At 37.2% G+C, this 23,123-nt stretch overlaps 1 protein-coding gene across 1 annotated transcript in view; it reads right to left on the bottom strand.

Annotated features, from left to right (window-relative positions):
- DOCK8 (dedicator of cytokinesis 8) overlaps positions 1–23,123 on the bottom strand; it is a 216,974-nt gene that overhangs the window by 129,302 nt on the left and 64,549 nt on the right. The window contains 1 exon segment of the mRNA XM_037851154.1: positions 22,970–23,041. Coding sequence (XP_037707082.1) covers positions 22,970–23,041 — 72 coding nt within the window.

The following is a 23,123-nucleotide window of genomic DNA, read 5'->3' as shown; positions in this document are numbered from 1 at the left end:
CAAAAAGCATGTCAAGTTGGAGAACTGAAACAAATGACTGGAAATGAAAAAAATTGCTCAATTAAATAACTACTCAAAAAATTTAAGAAAATTATTTTGGTTCTAGTTGCTCTAATTGTACAAAATGGTAATGGTGAAAAAAGAGAAGTAGATAATACATGTGAGCAAAATTTATGTTATATTAAAATATTTATTTTATATTAATAAAGATCTTTAAAAGAAAGCCTCATGTGGGATTTCATAAACCTATTGGTTTCTTTAAAGTTATTCTCACCAAGGTGATTTTTCCAAGTTATTTTTTTTCAAAAATTGCCGTTTTAACCCTTTAATCAGTGGTGTTAATTATATTCACAACGTTGTGCAACTGTCTCTACTATCTTATTTCCAAAATTGTTCATCACCCTAAAAAGAACAGAAAGCAGTAACTCCCCATTTCCCCCTCCTCACATCCTCTGGTAACCTCTAATCTACTTTGGCTCTATGAATTACCTTCTTTGATATTTCATAAAAGTTTATCAACTTAATTTGGACAGCAAAGTGTATGTGTGTGCTGGGTGGTTGGGCTTTTCTTGTGCATAAAATGATTGGTTTTGGACGCTCTCTAAAGGGGCAAAGAAAAAAAAAAAAGCTGTGTTTAATTCCCCGGGAAAAGAAATTAACAACTCAAAGTAGTGACAAATATCAGCAAATATTAGGTTGCCTCCTAAGATTTTCACTGCCCCAAATGACAACACAGAGAGTCAGCGAATATTTTTCCTGAAAAATTCACTTTTAAGAAGAAAAAATGTCCAAAGGAATTAACTAATCAACTAGTCCTAACATTTAAAACAAACAGTGATTTAAAATTCAATTTTTGTACTTTGGCCTTTGCCCTTTGCCTGTCTTAGGACCTGGACCTCCCAGAGGGTGTGCTGGGGATATTCAACATCGCATGCCTCTTGACAAGAAAATCTTCCTGGGCTACAGAAACAAAAATCAGGAAGTTGCTGAGCTAAAGACCTCTTGTGTGTTAGGCTTAGCAACCAGAACTGCATCTGCTTTCATTTTACTTTTTGTCTCATAAAAAGCACCTATTTCTAAGACTGTTTACTTACAGGTGAACATTAAAAACACACACACATGCACAAGCACAGACATAGAGTTAGAGATCTGTATCCGTCTCTGTGAAACTCAGTGAATGATCATTCTCAAGTCACTTTTCTCTGGGCTCCGTTTCTTCATTGTGGGGGAGGCATGGACATGAGGTGACGTCTAAGATTTTCCCCTAGTTTTAAAATTTTATAATAAAAAGTTCATATACTATATCTGAAAATTAAAATAAAAATTTCTGCTCAAAAGATGCTTACATTTGGGAGGAGTGGCAAAATTCATTTGGCTATTTTTTTCTTTGCTATTTTATGCAAATAGATGCTTTTTTTCTTTGTGTGTGTGTGTGTGTGTGTTCCATTTTGCTAGAACATTTTCTGGAATTCTTTATGTGCGTTCCAAAGCCATTGACAAAGGGGCATTTAAAAATTAGTTACAGAATATTATTAAATCTTCACTTCACAATATATATGCTCTAACCCTAGCAGCCCTCAGGGTTTTTGCTATCAAAAGCATTAAGACTGATGTCTTCCATAGCTGTGTGTCCGAAACCAGAGCAAACTCCCCCCTCTCTCTCTTCCTCATTCTGATTTACCAGCTACTTCTCCATTTTAAAATCTCAGAAAATCGTAAAACTCCCTTGTGGCAGCAAGGGTAAAGCTGGCGGGGGAGGAGAGGACAAGAGTTGGCAGGCATGGACAGATGACTCATTTCTGAAGGGTCAGCCACAGAAGACAGGAACCACAATTTGGTAGGTAGCGAGATCCCTAGCTGAGCGCCACAGGCTACAGAGTCTTCTCCTCATTACCCAACCCTGGCAATGGTGCCAAATAAAGCCAAGTTCCCGTTGAGGTTATTCACAGACAGGAGAAAGATGGAGAAGTAGGTCAAGTAGTAGAAAAATTATTTTCATGAAATGAACACCATCTATTGCTTCCCAGGGAACTACATTCCTTTTCCTCAAAAATGGGGATAATCCAAAGACCAAATATATTTTGAAAGCATTCTTTTTAAAGGCAGTGTGGTGGAATAGACAGAATTCAGGCTCCAGAGTCAGAAGGACCTGGAGGAGTGTTGGCAATGGGGAAATTGTTTACATAGAGGGGGATCAGTCAAGTAAGTTAACATATAAGGATAATGGGAGCCAGAGGGAGTTAAACAAAATATATGGAAAGGGAGACACATAAAATGAATACTATGATATTGGATTCGAACTTTAAGTAGTAACATGAACTCGTGGCTTTCAATACAACACACACACACACACACACACACACACACAGACACACACACACTCCCTAGTTATGCCAATGAGAGGAAATGGGAGGAGCAACACCTTAATAGCAATGAGCACATCCAACACCTACATCTCGGCTTCTAAGTCCTATTTTCCACAATAATGAATCAGAGCTTCTTGGAGAAATGGCTACTTCCTGGGCTGTGGAAGGGAAAGTGTAAGATCAGCTGGAATATCTTGTGTCAGAAGGCAAAGATGTGCTCAAAGACTGCTGGGGACACGTAAAAGGACATATAAGCCAGCTTAAAGGGACTCACACTGGTCAAACTGAGGACAGTGTGAGCATGTGTTCCAGAGTGAAGAAAGCTAAAGACGTGTAACTCCTAAATGAAATGCATGACTTTGAACTGGATCCTTTTGTTACAAAAGACATTCCTGGAATGGGACCTGAGGATCAGATGGCAATAATGTATCAGTGTTAATTTCCTGAATGTAATGGTTGTATAGTGGTCATGATGGAGAATGTCTTTGTTTGTAGGGGGCATACATTAAAGTATTCAGGGGTGATGAAGCATTAGCTCAGCAATTTGCTCTCAGTATTTTTGACATTTCTTTCAAAAATACACACACAAACACACACACACACACACATATATATACTGTCTGGCATTGTAGTAAAGATTGCTATTGGCCAACCCAGATCCCTTTTACTTATCAAGATACCAAACCTCCAGTTGCTGTGAGTGTAGGAGCTGCCTGGTCCAGAGACACTCTAGCTACCATACCCCCTAAACCTCCCACTTTGGCCCACTGGTGGTGACCAACGTCTGACTGGCACAGGAGTAGTAAATAGTCCTGTGTCTCAGAGAGGACCCCTGGTGCAATCCTGTAGGGCAATTTACTCTCCAGAGAACACTGTGGATCAAGCCGAGCCTAGACTTTATCTGAGACCTCATACTTAGTTGGCTCCTTTGATTCTCTGTCTTGCTTCCCTTACTCCTTTACAGGCTTTTCCTAAAGACCATCCCTCAGTGAATCATGAGCATCTGAATCCCTGTTTTAGGCTCTGCTTCTAGGGAAACTGAACTAAGATGGTCACACATCAGCTCAATATAATAGATACTATTATTATTATTAGCATCAATGACAATACCACTGGAGGAGAAATGAAGTACATGAGTTAGGTCTAGAGACCCTTATTTCATGGGTATATTGAATTTAGAGTCTCCTAATAGCCTTATTTCTGCTGAACTACAATATTTTTAGATGGGAATTTTGCTTTCCTGTGAGTAGCAAGGGTAGAACTCTGAAAAGTCCCCACTTTAGGATTCCATTTGTGGTATTCTCCCCCAAAAGGAATAAACCCCTGAATGAGGCTGTTGTTTCTATTGATTTTGTTCCAATTCACCCCTTCCAGAGTATCTTTGAGGAGCTCCCTTCCCAGGTGTGCTGCTAAAACTATGGTTTGGATTGGACTTGGGAATCCCAATTTTCTCATTGTCTTGTCAGTGGTAGTTGTCAATGAGGGTGATTAGTGTTTACATTTTTGAAGGTCATGGTAACTAGACTGCCCGACTGACATTTGACATCCTGCAGTGTACAGAGCATCACACAGTGAAGGATCACTTCAAATTCAGCATCTAACACAACAATCAACTATCCTGTTTTTGACATTCATGGAGGTGAAAAACCAATTTGTAAATATCTGAGCCAAGAACCTATACCATTTAGCAAACAAATACCAAGTAATTTTTGCACTGAAGTTTCCAAGAATGCAACTATCATGTAAAGGTAGGGGAGATTAAACATTGTGCTGGTTAGAGCTCTATCAAGAGTTTTCTATTTTGGAAAATCACAGTACTGACAGCAATGGTGCCTGTGGTGTTCCAGTCATCCATACAACACTCCTGTTATCTGTCTGCTTTTACAGGTGTTATATTTACAGTGATTCTTCCTGAAGGAGCAAACAGCAATTTCATGGCCTTTTCTGGGTAGTTGTACCCAAGCATTCGCATATTTCCACACATGCTATTTTACATTTTATGTTTCTTTTATTTCTCCTTTATATAACATTTGGGACATTTTATTGATTTCTAAAAATGATGGTGTTTGTGGGTTATAAAGGTAGCATTATAAAATATTTGTGATGCAGAAGGAGGGTGTTGGGTCTAATAGAACTGAGAATGACTGAGAATGATATGGCTATTTGCCTGTTAAAGTTTCATGCATCCTGTATTTTATGCATGATTGTTCTGTAAACCCACAACTTCTCTAATAAACGAAAAAAAAAGTTTCATTCATTCTTCCATTCAACAAACGTTTATAAAGTATCCCCTGAGAATAAGGCACTGCAGAGGGATGCAAAGAGGAATACACAAGAATCCTACCTTAAAAAGGAGTCCCTATTCCAAATGAAATCATAGCCTAGTGAGAAAGACTACATATTTAGCAGAGGAGATAAAATTAAGACACATAATTAGAATTGAATGTAAAATATTATAAAAGCTTCTAAGAGAAATATAAACAGCATGCCTTGAAAATTCAGAGGAGGGGGTGATTACTTCTGGCTAGGTCAGGGAAGACTTCATGAAAGTGTTGGCATTTGAGTTGGGCCTTGATAGACGTGGACTTGTGGAGATGGGGGGTATATGTGCAACAGGAAAATAGCAGCTCAGTGATAGCCACAGCTGGTTTGCTCTTTGTGACTGCATAAGCTGATGAGCCTGGCTTGTTTTCCATACTTTTAGATAGCAAATAGCACCTTGACAGCCAGCACAACAAATGCATGTCATAATAAGCAATTATTGATCAGGGAGACATTTTTATGGTGTTTTGGGAGTAACTGAATTATATGCACTGATATGTTTGAATTTTAATTGTTTACCAGTTCACTGGGAGTAAAATATGGAGTAATAAAACAGATGATACCCCATTCCTTGATATCCCAGCTCTCCTTGAACACGACCTTCCTTCAAAATTACCTTAATCACCCACGATGAAAGACAAAGTTTAAGGGCGTTTATGATGCTGCCCATAACACTCATGAAATGTTTCACTGTTGCTGCGGATAATACACCAAGAATAAATAGCATATAAACAAGCCTAATTACTTAAGAGGTCAACCTTCTACCAAGACATCAAAAACATTCTGAAGTTAATCACCTTTAGGTTCATTTAAAAAATGGCTGAGGAAGGAATGCTTTAATATGACCCAAAGGATGTCACTAAATATCAATCCATACTAAATTATAAAGCTATATGGAAATAAGATTAGCAAGCAACCATGACACCATCCTATTCATTACACCAATGTTCACTTTCAGAAGAGATTATTATTATTTTTAGAGGACAGATACCAAACTTGGTGCTGTAGACATGAAAAACAGATTGAAATTCATCCACGGAAGTTTCCAGTTAAAGTAACAGAGCAAAAATTTCAACTAGGAAAATAACATTTTTCCATTCGGTGTTTTGGTTTTAGTTCAAACTTTCCTTCCTAAGTTAAAAGGAAAAATGTAAAACTTTCCCCCACCCTTCATGAGCAGCACTATTTGTCTTATTTAAAAGTCTCAATTATAGAACTTAGTGGCAACTGCCCTATAGAATAAAGAGAGTGGGAGGAAATGCAAGTGGCTATTACTCCACTCCCCTGGCCCCTAAGTGAGACCCAAAGCCATTATCACAGATAGCAAGAACATAAAAGCTTGTCCCTAGATATTATAGAGAAATGGAATCAGCAAGGAGATAATTGAGGAATAAAAGAGCTAACTAAATCAGTCTTTGACTGCATGGTTCAGGATGACAAAGATATGTCCCCAGAAGGCCAAGTGGCTTCATTAAGCATAGTCCTCCAGAGGAAAGCAATTATACAGATTAGAAAGGGTATTTTCCACAGTGCATTAAAATATATGGGATACAGTTTTTGGTTCATTCCTTTGACATGCTAACATAAGTGTTTTTTCTGAAGTCTTCAGAAGATCTTATCTCACTTGAAAGGAATATTATACATAGGTTGAATTGAACTAGATAAGCTCAAAGTATGAGTAAGTCTGACAACTTTCCAAATCTTATCTTTATTCCATGAATATATCTAGTGTCCACGATGTGAAATCTACTCTGGATCACCAAATTAAAAGAAATCTTCAACAACGAGTTGTCCCCTTATTTTTTTCCTTTGCATATATCTTACTAATTGGTCTAATTTAAATTATTTGTCAACTGGGCAGGGACAGTGGAGACATATTCTGTAATACTATTTAATAAATAGCATAAATAATAGCTAATATTATTGAGTTCTTATCATATGCCAGGAAACCTAAGCAGTTTACATGTTAATTTATTTATTGCATATAAAAAAATTATGAGTTAGGTGCTATTCTATGTCCTATTTCCCTGATGAGGAAACTGAAGCACAAAGAATCAAAGTAATTTGACTTCAGTCACACAACCAGTAAGCAGTGGCAGAGCCAAGATCTGAATCCATTTACTCCTGCTCCAGAGAAACCACCATGGTGTAAAATAGTATAATAAATCATAGCAAAGTAACAGAATTTACATGTAATGTGTCACTACTTAATGCCAGGTAATATCCTAGATATCTATCCATTGTTTTTAAAGTACAATTATAATTCATCTTTTTTAACTGTGTGTTTTGACAAATGCATATAGGCATGTAATCTCCACTACAATTAAGATATGGAACAGTTCCAGCACCCCACCCCCATCCCAATTCTTCTCTGCCCCCTTTTGTAGTTTACCTCTTTTCCCATCCCCAGGCCTCGGCAAACACTGATCTGCTTTCTGTCCTTAAGCTTTGCCTTTTCCAGAATGTTACATAAATGGAATCATACAGTTCTCTTTTTCATCTGGCTTCTTTCACCTGCATAATGCACCTGAAATTCATCCATGTTTTGCAGGTATCAGCAGTTTGTTCCATTTTATTGCTGAGTAGTATCCACTGTATGGATGTACCACAGTTTGTTTCCATTCCCAAAATGGGTAAAATTTGGGTGGTCTCCAGTTTTGGGTGAATATGATTAAAACTACCATAAACATTTGCATACAGGTTTTTATGTGAACATAGGTTTTCATTTCACTGAGGTAAATATCCAGGAGTGAGACTGCTGGGTTGTCCAGTAAGTGTATATTTAAATTTATAAGAAACTGCCAAATTGTTTTCCAAAGTGGTTGTACCATTTTCCACTCCAACAAAAAACGTAGGAAATTCCTCCCGTCACTGCTCACCTCTGTGTGCCACAGCAGAGCTAAATGCTAAGAGCACAGCAATAAATGAGAAAGACCTGTTCTTTATCCCATAGGGCATACACATCGAGGTAAGCGTCTCAAAAAATACTCTGGCCTGGCACATTTTAGGCCTTCAAAAATGGAGAGTTATTGTTAATTTAATTATTCGATGTCCTGGAGACATATTATTTTCTTTTAGCATTGTGTAAATTCACTCTTTTTGATATATTTCATTTACATTGGCTTAGACTTTTGCAGTCAAGGGAAGAGCAAGAACCATTTTTCTTTCTCTGTAATTAATGCAATGTTCCTAATAAGAGCTCAATAAAATGTTCATCATTTAACTAACTACTGTTAGCAAAATTCAGCTTTCAGGAAGGATTTTTCTAAACAGCGGACGTGGCAAGGGTGGCGTGCTGAAAATCACTTCTTACACTTCGAGCTCTGGGTGGAGACACAAAAGGAAAAAGAAAGGTCCTTGCCTTTCTGTAGTCTGCTGAGTAAGGAAAGGTGGAATCAGACCGAATAAGCCCAAGCAGACACACAGTAGCACCACAACCTTGTCAGCAGTTGGTATTGTCAGTCTTTTTGTTTTGCTTTGCTTTTTTTACCCAATCAACTAGGTATGTGGTGGTATCTCACTGTGATTTTAATTTGCATTTCCCTAATGACATTAAGCATCTTCTCATGTGCTTATTTGTCATCAGTAAATCTTTGGTGAAGTGTTGTTCAAATCTTTTGCCTTTTCTTTTAAAATGGGTTGTTTTCTCGTTATTGAGTTTTAAAAGTTCTTTATATATTCTACATACAAATCCTTTATCAAATATGTGATTTCAAATATTTTCTCCCACTCTGTGACTTGCCTCTTCATTATCTTAAGACTGTTTTTTGAAGAGCAGAAGATCTTAATTTTGATGAAGTCCAATTTGTCAATTTTTTTAAGGATTGTGCTTTGGTGTTGTATCTTAGAAATCTCAGCCCAACCCAAGATCACAAATATTTTTTCCTGTTTTTCTTCTAGACGTTTTATTGTTTTAGGTTTAACATTTTGATCCATTTGAGTTAATTTTTATATAGAGTGAAAGGTATGGATCAAAGTTGTTCTTGTCCTCCTTCTCCTCCTCCTCCTTCTTTTTTCATATGGAGACCTACTGATCCAGCACCATTTGTAGTAAACATTATCCTTTCTCTACTTAATTGACTTTTACTTTTTGGCAAAAATCAGTTGTCAGACATATATTTGCAAACAGTTTCTCCCACTCTATGTCTTTTCATTTTCTTAATGGTGTCACTTGAAGCAGAATAGTTTCTATTTATTGTCCAACTTATTTTTTTTCTTGTATAAATTGTGCTTTTGATATTATACTTGAAAAATCTTTGCCTAACCTAAGGTCTCAAAGATTTTTTCCTATTTTTCCTTCTAGAAGTTTTAGAGCTTTCGCTCTTACATTTAAGTCTATGATCCATTTTGACTTAATTTTTGTGTTTGGTGTTATGTAACAGTCTATATACTTCTCTCTTTTTTTTTTTTTTTGTATCTGGATATCCAGCTGTCTTATCACCATTTGTTGAAAAGACTATTCTTTCCTCATTGAATTGTCTCAACATCCTTGTTGAAAGTAAATTAACCAAGAATGTAAGGATTTATATCTGCCCTCTCAATTCTCTTCCATTGACTGTCTATCTTGAAGCCAGTACTACACTTTCTTGATCACTGTAACGATATTAGCTTTATAAGTCTTGAAATCCTCCAACTTTGTCCTTCTTTTTCAAAGTTGTTTTGTAGGTTGATTTGGTTATTCTAGATCCTTTGCAATATCTATGTGAATTTTAGAATCAGTTTGTAAATTCCTACAAAAAAAGGCCTGCTGGGGTTTTGACTGGGTCTACGTTGAATCTATAAATCAAATTGGAGAGAACTGACATCTTAACAATATTTAATCGTCTGACCCATGAACATGATATATTTCCCCATTTATCTTCACTGATTTCTTTCAACAATTTTTGTACACTTTAGTGTCAGATTTATTGGTAAGTAAATATTATTTTTCATCCCCTTTTAAATATTATTGTACTTCAGTTTCCAATTGTTCATTGCTGGTACATAGAAATACAATTGGTTTTTGTATATTGATCTTGAATTCTGCAACCTTGTTAAACTTAGTAGTTCCAGTAGCCTTTTCATAGATGCCATCAGATTTTCTAAATAGACAATCACATTTTCTGTGAAAAAAAGACAGCTTTATTCTTCATTCCAATCTGGATGCCTTTTTCTTCTTCTTCTTCTATTTATTTATCTATTTATTTATTTTACTTTGCCTTATTGCTCTGCCTACAGCCTCTACTACATTGTTGAATAGAAGTGGTAGAAATGGGCATCTTTGTCTTGTTTTTTATCTGAAGGAGAAAATATTCAGTCTTTCACCATTAAATATGATGCTAGTTGTAGGCTTTTCATAGACATTTGTTATCAAATTAAGGAAATTCCCTTCTATTCCTAGTTTACTGAGAATTTCTTTTTAAAATCAGGAATGGATATTGGATTTTATCTAATGCTTTTACGTATCTATTAAAATAATCATATTTTTTCAGCTTATTAATATTGCCAATTATATTGATTGATCAAACCATTCTTGTATTCTAGGGATAAAACAGCACTAACCATGATGTAGTATTCTTTTAATACATTGTTGAATTCAGTTTGTTAAAAATGTGTTTGGATATTTTACATCTATAGTCATGAGGAATGTTATTCTGCAGTTTTCTTTCCTTATAATGTCTTTGTCTGGTTTTGGTATCAGGGTAATACCGGTCTCATAAAATAAGTTGGGAAGTGTTCCCTCTTCTTCCCTAAATGTTCAGGAGAAAGTACCAACAAAGCCCTCTGTGCTTGGAGCTTTCTTTACGGGAAGGTTTTAAACTACCAATGCAATTTCTTTACAAGATACAAGGCTATTCAGACTATCTCATTTTGAGTGAGCTTTGGTCCTTTGAGAGTATAAGGAAGCCTGGGTTTTGTGGTCTTGTGTTAAGCTGTAACCCAGTGGGGGTAGGGGGGCACTTTCTCAACATGAGGGGATTTTTGGAGAAGTAGAAGGGAATGTTGAGCAGGCACACAGTACCTGGGCTCTACAGTCCTAGCAGCATGAGACATTCAGGCTTAGGAGATGTCATTGCAGATATGTCTACTGCAGTCATACACCTCCTCTCTGGTGTAGGGTATAAGCAGATATTCAATAATATCCTTTAATAACAAGAAAGAGCATTGATGGCAAAAAAAAAAAAAAAAAAAAAAAGAACAGCAGAGCTAAGAAGATCACATTTTTTAGGAGCTACTCTCACAAACATTCTCTGCTTCCTTTTCATTAGATAACAGATAAAGAAAATGAGGTTCAGAGAGAGTAAATGAACTGCCCCAGATTACACATCTAGCAAATGATGGATCTTAACTCAGTTCCCCCAGTAACTAGCCCAGCAATCTTTCTATTCACCGTGACACTACCTATGCAAACTCCCTGAGAAGATGCCCTTGAAAGGGAAAAAGAGGAAACCATTTATTTTTCTAATTTCAAAATTGGGATTTTAGAGTAGATAAGGAAGGAAAAGTCAATGACAGGAAACAGTGTTCCGAAAGTAGGTATAATAAGTTCTAGTTTAAAATGATAACTAGAATAAGATTGGAGGAACTTAAATTTTTACTTTAATCAATACTATCAAGCATTGGCAAGAATAAGTGAGAAAGAGCAGTTTCACGGCCAGTTGGTAATGGAGTGAATTAACACAACTTATCTGTAGAAGAATTTGGCAGTGCCTTTCAGAATCTATCATGTGCACTGGTTCCATTCTTGCCTCCATAAATATTCACAAGAGTACAAAGGAAATGTGTATAGATGTTTGTTGTGGCATTACTTGTAATTGTGAAAAATAGTCACAACTCTAATACCCATCAATAGGGAAAGATTCAATAACTTATGACACATCCTCTTACACTTTGGAGCATTTCAGAAGAATAGGATAGATTTCCAATAGGGAAAGGTATCTAAGATATTATTGGAAGAAAAAAGCATGTTGTAGAACAACATATTCTATGATCACATTTTTATAAAAAATATAAATATCCATGAATATCTGTGAGGACATTAAAAAGAGTTCTGGAGGGTTATACAGCTGACCTTCTTGCAGTGAAGAGTAGGGGATGAAAGGGTAGTGAGGCAAGAGACTCACTTTTTACATAATACACTTCTAAGTTTCTTGATTATTTTTCATAATAAGCAAGCATTTTTGGCACATAAAATAAAATTTCAAAGGAGAGTTAATTAATCACTAATTAACAACTGACCAGAGACCCTATTACATTCTCCTCCAACTTTCCAGTGAACCACCTATGATGGCACAGAAAAAAACAGAAAGTCATGCAAATTAACAAATAACTTAATGCCAGAATCTAGATAGTATCTCTGTGAATTGGACGGAGACGGAAAAAGAAAGATCCACAATACTTTTTCTCGCCAAAGGGAAACTTACTGAATAAAGATTGGGAGGCACTTTGGGCCTTCTCCCCTGCCAGTCTCTGGGAAGTTCATGTCTCTACTAATCAGCAATCTAAAATCTCTTTCACTGGAGTGGTTGCTCTTTGGAGTCACTCAGAGTTTCCATCTGGTCTCGCTTATATAAACTACCACCTTTTCTTTGTCTTTCTTGTATCGTCATTCTGAAACCAGATAGAAACAACTCATAGGAAACAACTGGGCAGAAAATGTACATAGGGCTTAAGGGTGTCTGGCAATAGTGCATCATATTCTCTCCTCAAATAAAATATATGGACACACAGAAAAATTCCTGGGAGGCATATGTGTTCAGAATGATAGTTTTCATGATCAGAGTACCAGAGAATCAAACAGTAGGATAGAAAAAGATGCTTCCTCAAAAAGCAGAGGTGCACTAGTCAAAGCTTGCCAGAAATTGACAATGGGTTTAGAAGTTGCATACCTCTCTACCTGTCCATTATCTGAATTCCAGGAGGGGAACTGCACCATTACACAAGTGTGCAGAGAATTGGGCCAATGGCAATCCCCACCTCTTGTATACTTTCCAACATTATGTTAAAACAGAGATTGCTTTTTTAATGAAAAAAAAAAAAGACACAAAAACTTGCATAGAATAAATATACTGATAATCATCCCTACAAAAGGGATAAAAACAAATGGAGATACATAAGGGAACAGAAGCAATGATCACTTGGCTAATGGTTTGGACTAATATTTTAACCCAAAATTCCTAGAAAATAATATTAGGTTCATGAATTAAATTTTAAGTATGACACAAAAGTAGAAATCATAAGGAAAAATATCAACATAGAATTGATTATATAACTAATTCTGAATGCTAAAAATTATAAACTATTTTAAAAGGCAAAAGTCATACTGGATAAAGAATTTGTAATATATGATAGACAAAGGAATAATATCCTTAATAATAAAGATTTCCTAAAAATAAAAATCAAGACAAGACAAATACACTAATAGAGATGCAGAAATTTCATGAATAAGCAGAGCACCAAGGAAAAATTACAAATGGCCAACAAATATATAGAAAAAAAGATGCCCAATTTAATAATCAAAGAAAATGTAAATCAAAGCTAAACATAACCTTTTGACAAATAAGACAGGAAATTTTACAAAAAGATAACATCCAATACTCCTGAGGATTCATGTATATCTTAATAATCTTTCTGACACATTAAATTTGTACATACACTTAGACACAGTAATTCCTCTTATAGGAATTTATTCCAAAGTAAGAAAATCATACATGTGTACAAAGTTTTCGCTAAAAGGATGCTACAGTATTTGGGTATAACACTGAGAAATGGGAACCACCTAAAAATTAAAATTGGGTAAATGAATTTTGGTACAAATATATTATGCAGCCATTAAGAATTATGTTGTGGAAGAATATTTAATAGCAAAGAGAGATAATCACCACTTACTGTGAAGATTGAAAAAGCATGCTACAAAATAGTATTATGATCTGGTTTAGTCTTTATATAAATATATATACAAAGAAACACAACCCAAAAGCTATATACAAAGAAACACAAGCCAAATTAACCAATGTTAATTGTGGTTATCTACCTATAGCGAAATTGAGTGACTTTTGTTTCCTTCTTTTGATTTCCTGTAATCTCTAAAATGTCTACAATGAGTATTCTAAAGAGCCTTTTTAAAAAAAAATGCGTGCAAGATAGAGAAAAAAAAATATTCCAATGGGCTTGCATTGCTATGGGAAATGAAAAAGAGTAGTGTCCTAAATAGAAAATAAATCTGACAACTAAATGTAGTAAAACAGACTTTCTATTTATTGTCCCTTCTCAGATTTTTTTAGAATCTTAGTACCCAGAAAGTACCTCTAATTATAACATTTAAAAGGTTGAGGACAACTTGTTCTGAAATCTTTTATTTATTGCCAGCAAAGCATAATCTTACTTGACTGCCTGGCAAACTGAGTTTTCCATTCGCATAAGAACAGATGATGGATTAGCATCTAACTTTTTCTTCTCTTAATTACTTTTTTTTTTTTTTTTTTTTTAATCATCATTTTATTGAGATATATTCACATACCACGCAGTCATACAAAACAAATTGTACTTTCGATTGTTTACAGTACCATTACATAGTTGTACATTCATCACCTAAATCAATCCCTGACACCTTCATTAGCACACACACAAAAATAACAAGAATAATAATTAGAGTGAAAAAGAGCAATTGAAGTAAAAAAGAACACTAGGTACCTTTGTATGTTTGTTTGCTTCCTCTACTTTTCTACACATCGATCCATAAACTAGACAAAGTGGAGTTTGGTCCTTATGGCATTCCCAATCCCACTGTCACCCCTCATAAGCTACATTTTTATACAACTGTCTTCGAGATTCATGGGTTCTGGGTTGTAGTTTAATAGTTTCAGGTATCCACCACCAGCTACCCCAATTCTTTAGAACCTAAAAAAGGTTGTCTAAAGTGTGCGTAAGAGTGCCCACCAGAGTGATCTCTCGGCTCGTTTTGGAATCTCTCTGCCACTGAAGCTTATTTCATTTCCTTTCACATCCCCCTTTTGGTCAAGAAGATGTTCTCCATCCCACGATGCCGGGTCTACATTCCTCCCCGGGAGTCATATTCCACGTTGCCAGGGAGATTCACTTCCCTGGGTGTCTGATCCCATGTAGGGGGGAGGGCAGTGATTTCACCTTTCAAGTTGGCTTAGCCAGAGAGAGAGGGCCACATCTGAGCAACAAAGAGGCATTCAGGAGGAGACTCTTAGGCACAAATACAGGGAGGCCTAGCCTCTCCTTTGCAGCAACTGTCTTCCCAAGGGTAAAACTTATGGTAGAGGGCTCAACCCATCAAACCACCAGTCCCCTATGTCTGTGGTCATGTTAGCAACCATGGAGGTGGGGTAGGCGAATACCCCTGCATTCTCCACAGGCTCCTCAAGGGGGCACTACATCGTTTTTGTTTTTTTTTTTTTTTTCCTTGTTTGTCTTTTTTCTTTTTTTTTTTTTTTTTAACTTTCCCTTCTTTTTTCAAATCAACTGTATGAAAAAAAAAGTTAAAAAGAAAACAAACATACAATAAAAGAACATTTCAAAGAGACCATAGCAAGGGAGTAAGAAAAAGACAACTAACCTAAGATAACTGCTTAACTTCCAACATGTTCCTACTTTACCCCAAGAAAGTTACATACTATAGCAACATTTCAGTGAACTTGTTCCTACTACATCCATCAGAAATTAACAGACCATAGTCATTTCTGGGCATCCCCAGAACGTTAAATAGCTTATCTGTTCTTCTTGGATTATTGTTCCCCCTTCCTTAATTGCTCTCTACTGCTAGTTCCCCTACATTCTACATTATAAACCATTTGTTTTACATTTTTCAAAGTTCACATTAGTGGTAGCATATAATATTTCTCTTTTTGTGCCTGGCTTATTTCGCTCAGCATTATGTCTTCAAGGTTCATCCATGTTGTCATATGTTTCACCAGATCGTTCCTTCTTACTGCCGCGTAGTATTCCATCGTGTGTATATACCACATTTTATTTATCCACTCATCTGTTGAAGGACATTTGGGTTGTTTCCATCTCTTGGCAATTGTGAATAATGCTGCTATGAACACTGGCGTGCAGATATCTGTTCGTGTCACTGCTTTCCGATCTTCCGGGTATATCCCGAGAAGTGCAATCGCTGGATCGAATGGTAGCTCTATCTCTAGTTTTCTAAGGAACTGCCAGACTGACTTCCAGAGTGGCTGAACCATTATACAGTCCCACCAACAATGAATAAGAGTTCCAATTTCTCCACATCCCCTCCAGCATTTGTAGTTTCCTGTTTGTTTAATGGCAGCCATTCTAACCGGTGTTAGATGGTATCTCATTGTGGTCTTAATTTGCATCTCTCTAATAGCTAGTGAAGCTGAACATTTTTTCATGTGTTTCTTGGCCATTTGTATTTCCTCTTCAGAGAACTGTCTTTTCATATCTTTTGCCCATTTTATAATTGGGCTGTCTGTACTATTGTCATTGAGTTGTAGGATTTCTTTGTATATGCAAGATATCAGTCTTTTGTCAGATACATGGTTTCCAAAAATTTTTTCCCATTGAGTTGGCTGCCTCTTTACCTTTTTGAGAAATTCCTTTGAGGTGCAGAAACTTCTAAGCTTGAGGAGTTCCCATTTATCTATTTTCTCTTTTGTTGCTTGTGCTTTGGGTGTAAAGTCTAGGAAGTGGCCTCCTAATACAAGGTCTTGAAGATGTTTTCCTACATTATCTTCTAGGAGTTTTATGGTACTTTCTTTTATATTGAGATCTTTGGTCCATTTTGAGTTAATTTTTGTGTAGGGGGTGAGGTAGGGGTCCTCTTTCATTCTTTTGGATATGGATATCCAACTCTCCCAGCCCCATTTGTTGAAAAGACCATTATGGCTCAGTTCGGTGACTTTGGGGGCCTTATCAAAGATCAATCGGCCATAGATCTGAGGGTCTATCTCTGAATTCTCAATTCGATTCCATTGATCTATATGTCTATCTTTGTGCCAGTACCATGCTGTTTTGGCAACTGTGGCTTTATAATAAGCTTCAAAGTCAGGGAGTGTAAGTCCTCCCACTTCGTTTTTCTTTTTTAAAGTGTCTTTAGCAATTCGAGGCATCTTCCCTTTCCAAATAAATTTGATAACTAGCTTTTCCAAGTCTGCAAAGTAGGTTGTTGGAATTTTGATTGGGATTGCATTGAATCTGTAGATGAGTTTGGGTAGAATTGACATCTTAATGACATTTAGCCTTCCTATCCATGAACATGGAATATTTTTCCATCTTTTAAGGTCCCCTTCTATTTCTTTTAGTAGAGTTATGTAGTTTTCTTTGTATAGGTCTTTTACATCTTTGGTTAAGTTTATTCCTAGGTACTTGATTTTTTTAGTTGCTATTGAAAATGGTATCTTTTTCTTGAGTGTCTCTTCAGTTTGTTCATTTCTAGCATATAGAAACATTACTGACTTATGTGCATTAATCTTGTATCCCGCTACTTTGCTAAATTTGTTTATTAGCTCTAGTAGGTGTATCGTTGATTTCTCAGGGTTTTCTAGATATAAGATCATATCATCTGCAAACAATGACAGTTTTACTTCTTCTTTTCCAATTTGGATGCCTTTTATTTCTTTGTCTTGCCGGATTGCCCTGGCTAGCACTTCCAGCACAATGTTGAATAACAGTGGTGACAGCGGGCATCCTTGTCTTGTTCCTGATCTTAGAGGGAAGGCTTTCAGTCTCTCACCATTGAGTACTATGCTGGCTGTGGGTTTTTCATATATGCTCTTTATCATGTTGAGGAAGTTTCCTTCAATTCCTACCTTTTGAAGTGTTTTTATCAAAAAGGGATGTTGGATTTTGTCAAATGCTTTTTCAGCATCTATTGAGATGATCAATTGATTTTTCCCTTTCGAGTTTTTAATGTGTTGTAATACATTGATTGTTTTTCTGATGTTGAACCATCCTTGCATGCCTGGAATGAACCCCACTTGGTCATGGTGTATGATTTTTTTAATGTGTCTTTGGATTCGATTTGCAAGTATTTTGTTGAGGATTTTTGCATCTATATTCATTAGGGAGATTGGCCGGTAGTTTTCCTTTTTTGTAGCATCTTTGCCTGGTTTTGGTATTAGATTGATGTTAGCTTCATAAAATGAATTAGGTAGTGTTCCATTTTTTTCAATGTTTTGAAAGAGTTTGAGTAAGATTGGTGTCAGTTCTTTCTGGAAAGTTTGGTAGAATTCCCCTGTGAAGCCATCTGGCCCTGGGCATTTATTTGTGGGAAGATTTTTGATGACTGATTGGATCTCTTTGCTTGTGATGGGTTGGTTGAGGTCTTCTATTTCTTCTCTGGTCAGTCTAGGTTGTTCATATGTTTCCAGGAAATTGTCCATTTCTTCTACATTATCCAGTTTGTTGCCATACAGTTGTTCATAATATCCTCTTATAATTTTTTTAATTTCTTCAGGATCTGCAGTTATGTCACCTTTTTCATTCATTATTTTGTTTATATGGGTCTTCTCTCTTTTTGATTTTGTCAGTCTAGCTAGGGGCTTGTCAATCTTGTTGATCTTCTCAAAGAACCAACTTTTGGTGATATTTATCCTTTCTATTGTTTTTTTGTTCTCTATGTCATTTATTTCTGCTTTAATCCTTGTTATTTCTTTTCTTGTACTTGGTTTAGGATTGGTTTGCTGTTCATTTTCTAGCTTCTTCAGTTGATCCATTAGTTCTTTGATTTTGGCTCTTTCTTCCTTTTTAATATATGCGTTTAGTGCTATAAATTTCCCCCTTAGCACTGCTTTTGCTGCATCCCATAGGTTTTGGTATGTTGTGTTCTCATTTTCATTCGTCTCTATATATTTAGCAATTTCTCTTGCTATTTCTTCTTTAACCCACTGATTGTTTAGGAGTGTGTTGTTTAACCTCCAGGTATTTGTGAATTTTCTAAGTCTCTGATGGTTATTGACTTCTAATTGTATTCCATTGTGGTCAGAGAATGTGCTTTGAATAATTTCAATCTTTTTAAATTTATTGAGGCTTGTTTTATGTCCCAGCATATGATCTATTCTGGAGAAAGTTCCGTGAGCACTAGAAAAGTATGTGTATCCTGGTGATTTGGGATGTAATGTCCTGTAGATGTCTGTTAAATCTAATTCATTTATCAGATTGTTTAGGTTTTCAATTTCCTTATTGGTCTTCTGTCTGGTTGATCTATCTATAGGAGAGAGTGATGTGTTGAAGTCTCCCACAATTATTGTGGAAACATCAATTGCTTCCTTTAGTTTTGCCAATGTTTCTCTCATGTATTTTGTGGCACCTTGATTGGGTGCATAGACATTTACGATTGTTATTTCTTCTTGCTGAATTGCCCCTTTTATTAGTATGTAGTGGCCTTCTTTGTCTCTCAAAACATCCCTGCATTTGAAGTCTATTTTATCTGAGATTAATATTGCTACACCTGCTTTCTTTTGGCTGTAGCTTGCATGAAATATTTTTTTCCATCCTTTCACTTTCAGTTTCTTTGTGTCCCTGTGTCTAAGATGAGTCTCTTGTATGCAACATATTGATGGTTCATTTTTTTTGATCCATTCTGCGAATCTATATCTTTTAATTGGGGAGTTTAATCCATTTACATTCAACGTTAAAACCGTGAAGGCATTTCTTGAATCGGCCATCTTATCCTTTGGATTATGTTTGCCATATTTTTCCCTCTCTCTATTAATATCCTTTATTGTACCCATACCGAATCTCTTTAGTACTGAACCTTTCTCCAAGTCTCTCTGTCCTGTCTTTGTTTCTCTGTCTGTAGGGCTCCCTTTAGTATCTCCAGTAGGGCAGGTCTCTTGTTAGCAAATTCTCTCAGCATTTCTTTGTCTGTGAAAAATTTAAGCTCTCCCTCAAATTTGAAGGAGAGCTTTGCTGGATAAAGTATTCTTGGCTGGAAATTCCTCTCACTCAGAATTTTAAATATATCGTGCCACTGCCTTCTCGCCTCCATGGTGGCTGCTGAGTAGTCACTACTTAGTCTTATGCTGTTTCCTTTGTATGTGGTGAATTGCTTTTCTCTTGCTGCTTTCAGAACTTGCTCCTTCTCTTCTATGTTTGACAGTGTGATCAGTATATGTCTCGGAGTGGGTTTTTTTGGATTTATTCTATTTGGAGTTCGCTGAGCATTTATGATTTGTGTATTTATGTTGTTTAGAAGATTTGGGAAGTTTTCCCCAACAATTTCTTTGAATACTCTTCCTAGACCTTTACCCTTTTCTTCCCCTTCTGGGACACCAATGAGTCTTATATTCGGACGTTTCATATTATCTATCATATCCCTGAGGTCCATTTCGAGTTTTTCAATTTTTTTCCCCATTCTTTCTTTTATGTTTTCATTTTCCATTCTGTCATCTTCCAGGTCACTGATTCGTTGTTCAACTTCCTCTAGTCTTGTACTATGAGTGTCCAGAATCTTTTTAATTTGGTCAACAGTTTCTTTAATTTCCATAAGATCATCCATTTTTTTATTTAGTCTTGCAATGTCTTCTTTATGCTCTTCTAGGGTCTTCTTGATTTCCTTCATATCCCGTACTAGGGTCTCATTGTTCATCTTTAGTTCTTTGAGTAGCTGCTCTAGGTGTGTCTCTTCTGGTCTTTTGATTTGGGTGCTTGGGCTTGGGTTATCCATATCGTCTGGTTTTTTCATATGCTTTATAATTTTCTGTTGTTTTTGGCCTCGTGGCATTTGCTGAACTTGATAGGGTTCTTTTAGGGTTTGTAGACCAGTTGAAGTCCTTATCTCTAATTTATCAGATCTACAGCTTCGTGGAGTACACTTTCTCTAACTAACCAGCAGGTGGCGTCCACGAGCCACCTGTTCTCCACAAGCCAGATCTCCCCTGCTTAGCCTTTTTGGTGAGTGGGGGAGTGAGTCTTGTGGGGCCCAATTGGTGTCCCAAGCTTGCGTGTGTAGTTGGTGTTGCCTGCCCTGTATGTGGGGCGTGTTTCTGGGCAGTCGGGGAGGGGGGGTGGCCCTAACAATCAAATCTCCCTGATGATCCTAGAGTTTTAAAGCTACTGCAATAGTCTAATCCTTCAGTTCAGTCCTGCCACAGTTTGTCTCTGCCACTGACCCACAAGTCTTTGGTATTGGCGTATGGCTCCTGAGACTTGCAAGTGGGCCCCTCTTCCAGGCTGTGCACCCCGGGTCCTCTGTTGAGGGATGACTGTGCTATGTCGCAGGTGAGTGCCGTCCCCCCAGGGCAGTTCTGGGCTGCTGGGCTGTGTTGGGAGGCTCCCAGTCTGCTCAAATGATGGCTGAATGGGGCTCTGTTAATTCACACTGCTCCCCCTTCCCAGCTCTGGGACATTCAGCTGAGGTTGCAGGGAAGGCTAATGTCCACGCCCAGTTTTGTGGTGTGTGCCTGTTATTTGAAGCACTTCCGTCACACTGGGTTGTCTGGGGCAGCTCTGGGCTATGGGGCTGGCGATGGGCAGGAGTGTTTCCTGTCCACCAGGATGGTGGCTGTGAGCGGACACCCCCCTTTTCTTGGGAAGTTGTGTTGTTTAGTGAATTTTCTCAGCCACTGGATTATTGCCTTTTGTCTCAGAGCTCTCTTAGTTCTGCTCTTGACTTGACGTGCCCAAATTTCAATTCTTTGAAGCTTTCTGTATTGAGCTTCTTAGAGTAATTGTTTTAGAAAAAGCAAAAAGGATTTAAAAAAAAAAAAAAAAAAAAAAAAAAAAAAAAAAAAAAAAAAAAAAAAACGGCCCTCCTCAGAGATCTAATGGGTTATTGAAATGCTAATAGACAAAGCAACCAGGGCCATTAAGGAAAAGTGCCCAGGGCAGAGAGATCAGCCTTGCTTCGGGATTTGCATATGCGCCTCAAGGCCTGATCTCCGCCCTTCCCCTTTCTGTGTTCACCAGAACTCCAAAAATCCTCTGCTTTTATTTTGGAGTTTTTCGTGTTGTTTTTTTTCTATGCCTGTCTCCTCTCTGCTGGGCTGGCTGCTCTCAGAGTCTCTGGTGTCTGGCCTCAGTCTATCTATGGTTGGAGTTTGAATCAGTAGAATGAGTTTCCGGTAAGAGCAGCCACTGCAATTCTCCCTTCTCCTTCCTGGAGCTGACAGCCCCTCCTCCCCCGGGACTGAGCCTGGCAGGGAGGGGCGCGGGTCCCCTGGCCGCAAAAACTTACAGATTTCGCTGATCTCAGCAGTTCCACGTTTTCATGAGTGTTGTATGAAGTATGCCCAAAGACAGATTGCTCTGTGGTGTCCAGTCCACGCAGTTCCTGGCTTTTTACCTACTTTCCTGGAGGAGTAACTAAAACATACAGCTCACCAGTCTGCCATCTTGCCCCGCCTCCTCTTAATTACTTTTTACAAGCTATGCTTTTTCTTTTTCAGTTAGCGAAAATGGTATGCATACTGACGTTACTCCAAAAAACATCAACACAAATTCAATGGCACAGTTCCAGGAGCTGGATAAAGCCCAATGCCCAAGTCGTTCACAGTAAGTCCATTTATCACATAGAACAGTAATTCTTACTGGAGCATTGGAGAGGAGAACCTATCAGAATTTCAAAAGCATGGAGTTTCTTCAAACTACATGTCTCATAAAAGGTTCTCTGATGCTTCTCTCGTGGGGTATGCCCCTACTCCCCAGACATTTCTCACCAAGCCCCCCAACACATACACACATACAGATTGAGCACTTTAGTGTGTTTAAGATATTTCTCATTAAACAGTGCTGTCCAGGTCAGTGGTGTGGAGACAAAAAACAGCTACGAACAATGTCAGAGAATATTTGATTAGCCTAGGGAAAGGCCCTTTTGACTGGAAGGCTAGCAGGCAATTTGTTTGTCAGTCATAAATTTAAATGCTACCTTTGAATCTGAGGCCAAGTTTCAATTCATTTACTTGTTCTCCCCTAGGAATTCACCCGAAAGAAAAGAAACAAAAAGGCTTACCACGATAAAAATTTTTTTAAAAGAATAGCAAATAACTATTTGAAAAAATTAAGTTCTAAATTGATATACAAGATTTAATACATTTTATGTAAAGCTTGAAAACATAAAAACCATGATTTGTTATTTAAGAATGTGTGTGATATATACATTCGTAGCTATAAGTCTAAAGTGTGCATGGAAATGACAAAAACAAACAAACAAAATCAGCTTTGTGATTATCTCTGAGGAGGGAGATAAAGAGGGGAAAAAGGTCAGGGTACAGTACACAGTGGAGTCACCTGTTTCTTTAAAGGCTATTCTTTAAACTATAAAAGTACATATGGCAAACTTCATAAGATTTTTTAAAAATGTAACTTACTTCTGGTTCACAATGAGCCACTCCCGAACATAGGTCTGAACACAGTCCCTGACATGAGGATCCAGTTCAACCCTAATGTGGTGGAAAAAGAAATAAAAATGTGTTATTACTAGGGAAAACAACAAAATAGTCTCTTATCAAGCCCAAGGAGAGC

This window comes from Choloepus didactylus, chromosome 10, assembly GCF_015220235.1.
Source record: "Choloepus didactylus isolate mChoDid1 chromosome 10, mChoDid1.pri, whole genome shotgun sequence".
Taxonomy (NCBI): domain Eukaryota; kingdom Metazoa; phylum Chordata; class Mammalia; order Pilosa; family Megalonychidae; genus Choloepus; species Choloepus didactylus.
This window is presented reverse-complemented; position numbering and strand designations above follow the sequence as displayed.